This window comes from Teleopsis dalmanni, chromosome 1 (assembly GCF_002237135.1).
Source record: "Teleopsis dalmanni isolate 2A chromosome 1, ASM223713v2, whole genome shotgun sequence".
Lineage (NCBI taxonomy): Eukaryota > Metazoa > Arthropoda > Insecta > Diptera > Diopsidae > Teleopsis > Teleopsis dalmanni.
Window position 1 is genome coordinate 95,207,252 of NC_051846.1, and position 5,596 is coordinate 95,212,847.

The 5,596-nt window shown below is 36.1% G+C and overlaps 1 protein-coding gene across 1 annotated transcript; it reads left to right on the forward strand.

Annotated features, from left to right (window-relative positions):
- The first annotated feature begins 1,358 nt into the window (after positions 1–1,358).
- LOC119688956 lies at positions 1,359–4,670 on the forward strand. The gene is made up of 3 exons (XM_038103653.1): positions 1,359–4,242; positions 4,302–4,487; positions 4,606–4,670. Exons 1-3 carry the CDS (start codon positions 1,359–1,361, stop codon positions 4,668–4,670), a joined length of 3,135 nt encoding a protein of 1,044 aa, XP_037959581.1.
- Positions 4,671–5,596: the final 926 nt, after the last annotated feature.

Consider the following 5,596-nt stretch of genomic DNA (forward strand, 5'->3'; position numbering starts at 1 on the left):
CCATTTTTATTTGTATGGCAACAAAAGCAGTACACATCGAAGTTGTATAAAGTTTGTCAACAGACGCGTTCATTGCAGCATTAAAAAGAATGATTGGCAGGAGAGGCTTACCAAGTGATATATTTTGCGATAACGCAACCAATATTGTTGGGGCTTCGAATCAATTGACAGAACTAAAGTCATTCTTGTTTAATAAAATAACCCAATCGTCTATCATTCAGTACTGCGCGTCTGAATTCATTAATTTTCACTTTATTCCGCCCAGGGCACCTCATTTTGGCGGTCTTTGGGAGGCTGTAGTTAAATCCGCAAAAGGGCACTTATATAGAAGTTTGATGACTACTAAGTTAACATTTGAGGAGCTGTCAACAGTAACAACCGAGATAGAAGCTATTCTCAACTCTCGACCATTGACACCACTTTCGCCGGATCCTAGCGACTACGAAGCATTGACTCCTGCCCATTTTTTGATTGGGTGCTCTCTAAAGGCGTTACCGGAGCGGACGGAATCTGCTAATACTAACATGCTCGACAAGTGGTCCCTCATCATCGGTTTGAAACAATCATTTTGGAAGCGGTGGTCTCATAAATACATAAATGAGCTACAGATGCGCACAAAATGGACCTGTGAAATACCAAATATCATGCCCAATGCAATGGTGTTAATTCATGAAGACAATGTGCCTCCACTACATTGGCAACTCGGAAGAGTTCTGAAGGTCATACCAGGCAAGGACGAGCATGTCAGAGTAGTTGACGTACGTACCTCAAAGGGCATCATTCGCAGACCTATCCACAAACTAGCCATTTTACCTATTGAAAGTCCTTTCAAGGAGGCCGGAATGTTGGGTAACAATACTGTTGGAGCAAAACAAAACATCTAACTTGACTGCTCCACCCTGTATGTAGATTTTATTCATTTCGTAAATTCGCTGCACTTGCAGAGAGCAAAACGACCGTTTTGCGCTTTGTTTTACTGTTGTGTTGTTGAAGAATTGAGAGTTGGTTCCCGTTTCAGCTGACACATTTTTTACTGTGCGCGAAGTCTACGGATGTCTTTTTTAGTGAAAAGTAAATGATCAAATTTTTTGTTAATAAATTACATATTTTACATTTGTTAAAATTACATTTGTTAAAATTACAAAAATTATATACTCTAAATTCATTGTATTTAAATTATAAAATTTAAATTTCCAATTTAAAACAATTATACATTTTACATACATTTTACATTTTACATTTGGTGAAAATAATTTAATAAAAAATTAAATTTACAATTGAATTCAAACATTTCGTTTGTTTTACTATTCGAGACTAAACATTGGCGACCGTGACAGGACACGTGTCCTAGCAATAAAATGAATACCGATAATGATAACAATCCAACCAGCAATGCAAGCAATAATGCAGGTAATACGGCTAATAATGCAGTCAATTCAAGTAATAATTCTGCTATTAATTTAAATAATTTAAAGCAGCAGCGATCAACAGTGAAAAGGAACATGACCTCGATTCGATCTAAAATAGAGAAGGAGAAGGACGAAGTAGATCCAACAATTCTGGAATGTCGACTACAAATTCTAGAATCTCATTTCAAACAATTATGCCATATTCAATCACAAATCGAACAATTAAATCCAGAAGACAATGCCAGAGCTGATTTTGAAGAGCTATTTGTTGTTTCAAAGGCGAAAATACTTAATTTGCTTAAAGAAACTCGAAGTAATACTTCATTTGAAAACAGTGTGATGAATACAACATCCAATTTCAGTGTTGCCCACAATTCTCGTTTACCATTTTTAAAATTGCCAAAATTTGACGGAAAATATGCCAACTACAATCGATTTATCGCAGCATTTAAGCATTTGGTGCACAATGACCCAACCTTATCTGATGTCGATAAATTCAATTATTTATTATCATGTCTTACAGGCCCTGCACTTGCAGTCATCGAAGCCTTTCAAATTACAGCAGAAAATTATCCAAAGGCTATGGCACGATTGAAAGAACGTTTCGATAATAAGGTATTAATATTCTTAGACCACATTACTGAACTCTTTAATATTCCAGGAATGATTAAAGCTGATCCGGCTTCTCTACGTAAACTAATTGATACTGTTGCAGCATTAAGATCATCGTTGCTTTCATTGGGCTCAGAAGTAGAAGTTATGAATGCTATTATAATTTATATAGTCCTAAGTAAAGTTGATGCAGAAACAAAATTTGCACATGACGAAAAGCAAGAATTTGAAAAAATGCCTTCTTGGGACGAATGTTATAAGATGTTAAGTCGGCGTTGTCAATTTCTTGAAGGACGAGCTACGTCCATTAACGCTTCCGAAAATAAATCACGAAATAATTTTAATACTGTACCAAGAAGAATATTACAAACGCATCTCAGTGTCAAATCTGGTTGTGAATTTTGCAAGGCAGCTGGCCACTTTTTAGGAAAATGCCCTTCGTTTTTAGCAACGCCAGTTTCTCAGCGCTTTGACTTTGTTAAGAAAGCAGGCTGCTGCATAAATTGTTTGACAAAAGGGCACTCCGTTACAAAATGTAAATCCGAATCACGTTGCAGAATTTGTCGTTCATCACATCATACTCATTTACACAAATTTACAAATACTTTGATTAATTCATCAATTAGTTGTCCAAGTATCGCAATTCAAGAGCAAGGACAGCTACAACAACCTAACAGCGCTGTAACATCATTATTAATTCAGTCTTCAAAAAGAGCAATTATTCCTACTGTTTTGGTATTTGTGATGGACAAGTTTGGGCTTAAGCATCCAGTGCGCGCACTTTTAGATTCCTGTTCCGAATTAAACTTTATTACAGAGGAAACAGCCAAAATATTGCATTTAAAATGGCAATACTCTACTCAAGAAGTCTTTGGTATTTCCAATTTGAAAACACTTTTCAATTATAATGTATATGCAACTGCGCATTCTCGCACGTCCGATTTTGAATGGTCTTCTCAGTTTACAATTACGAAATCTATTTCCTCCGTAAATCATAGAGCCTACATTAATGTAACAAAATTTCAAATTCCTACTAATATTCAATTAGCGGATCCATTATTCGATAGACCTTGTCAAGTGGACATGCTGATTGGTGCAGAAATCTTCTTTGATTTATTACTTGAGGGCAAAATTTCGTTAGGCAAAGACATGCCATATTTAATTAACACTGTTTTCGGTTGGGTAGCAGGAGGCACGCATAGTACAGACTTATGTTCTAAATCATTTGAATGCAACTTTACTCAAAAATCACACAATGAAGATACATTTCTTGAACGATTTTGGGAATTAGAAGAATACAAAATAAGCTCCCCGCAACTCAGCGCAGAGGAGAAAAATTGCGAACAGCACTACATCAAAACAGTAACAATCAGCGAAAATGGGCGAGTTCAAGTAAGATTACCTTTTAAAGTCAACCCCGATGTTTTAGGAAAATCATTTCATCTAGCTAAACAACGTTTTCTTTCACTGGAACATAGGTTGCAACGAGATCAAGTTCTATACAAAATGTACTCAGAGTTCATGAATGAATATGTATCATTAGGGCATATGTCTAATATAAAAGCAGTAGATTTCTCGAAGCCACACTATTTCATACCACACCACTGCGTTTTAAGGCCTCAAAGTCTCACAACAAAGCTTCGAGTCGTGTTTGATGCTTCAGCAAAGACTTGCTCTAAGTATTCTCTAAACGACACACTTATGGTTGGACCGACTATTCAACAAAATTTAATAACTACGCTCATGGCATTTCGATTACATAAGTATGCATTGACAGCGGACATTGCAAAAATGTACCGCCAATTTTTGATGGACAAACGTGATAGATGGTTTCAGTTAGTGTTGTGGCGAGATAATCCTCACGCTGAATTACAGATTTTTCAATTAAATACAGTGACGTATGGAACATCATCCGCTCCGTTTCTGGCTATTCGATCGCTCTTTCACATTGCAGACATGCATATTCATAAATTTCCAATTGGTGCTTCTACGTTAAAAACAGATCTCTATGTTGATGATCTTCTCACCGGCGCTAATACTATTACTGAACTACTAAACAAAAAAATAGAAATTACAAATTTACTATCAAAGGCTGGATTACAACTCGCAAAATGGAGTTCTAATTGCGACAAAGTAGTGTCGAGCAGTGATGAAAGTTTCAATATCAAATCTAGCGCAGATCCCATCACGAAGGCATTAGGCATGGTTTGGAAACCAAAAAGTGAAAGATGGTTTTACAGTGGCTACAAATGCATTCATCTTCTCTTAATTGTTTTGTAGCAAATCGTACATCAGAAATTCAAGAAATGACCAAAAACATCAAATGGCATCACGTACCATCTAAAGACAATCCTGCAGACATTGTTTCTCGCGGTAGTAATGCTGAAGAATTACCTAAAACAATATGGTTCAGCGGACCTGCATTTTTGTATTTACATACAGATAAATGGCCGTCACGTAAAATTGGTGACATTAAAGCACATCCAATAGAACTACGCAAAACACTCACATTAAAGTGCAGAAAGATTGATAATGAGAACTCAATACTTTTAGAGATAATACACAATAATTCATCTTACTATAGAATTTTACGTATATGTACTTATATTTTTCGAATTTTTAACAAAGAATGCCCTGACAAACAATTAAAGCTAACTGATATCATGCACATATCATCAAAGGAATTAGACATCACCTTTTGGAAAATCATTGCTGAAATACAATGTGTAACCTATTCACATGAGATTAATTTATTGGAACGTGGTAAGACCATAAGCAATAACTTACAAAAACTTACAAAAAAAAAAAAGATAAAAATTCTTCGAGTTGGTGGAAGACTACTAAACGCGAGAATTACCACGTCCACGATAATATCCGCGACTTCCGCGATATCCTCTGTTTCTTGTAAATAATATTGTATTTGTGCTGCCTGTAGATTCCGTACAGCTATTTACAAATTTTGACACTGCTTCATCCGAAGTATTAAACTGTCCTGCTTCCATTATTAATTTGACTTTATCAATGGTGCAGTTATTCGTCATTGCCTTTACCGCTGTTTGGGTTGCATATTTTGATGCTAGTTCGGGTGTACATCCATCCGAAATGTAAGCATTTTCCAGAGATTTCGTAAGCTCCTCAATCTCTTTTGTATATACATTGGCTGACTTGCTGTTCTGCCTTACATTCATCATCTTCGCGTTTATTACTTCCGTTGATTCACTCTTTACGGATGATTGAAGCTTCTGTCTTATCGCTTCTACAGTCAGTTCATTAGTAATTAAGTTTCTGGCAGTACCCTTCAACTTGGTTTTAATCAAGTTAGCGGCTGTTGCCTCATGTGAAGCCATTAATGACTGAACTAGTCGCAATGCATCTATGAAAGTTCTGAGATTTTCAGCTTTGCCATCAAACTCAGGTATGAGTCTGGCTGCTGTATTTAAAAACTCAATCATAGTCTGCGACATGACTGTATCGGTAATATTTTCAGATATAGGAGGCAAAACAACTAATTCTTTTAACTCTGATAACTCCGCTACGAATAATTTGTTGATATCAATTCGTATCGGGTTGTCTAA

Coding starts and splice junctions, on each gene's coding strand:
- LOC119688956 (XM_038103653.1), top strand. CDS start 1,359: ATGAATACCGATAATGATAACAATCCAACCAGCAATGCAAGCAATAAT. Junction 4,243..4,301: donor CATGGTTTGGAAACCAAAAA/GTGAAAGATGGT, acceptor ATTGTTTTGTAG/CAAATCGTACATCAGAAATT. Junction 4,488..4,605: donor ATGGCCGTCACGTAAAATTG/GTGACATTAAAG, acceptor ATCTTACTATAG/AATTTTACGTATATGTACTT.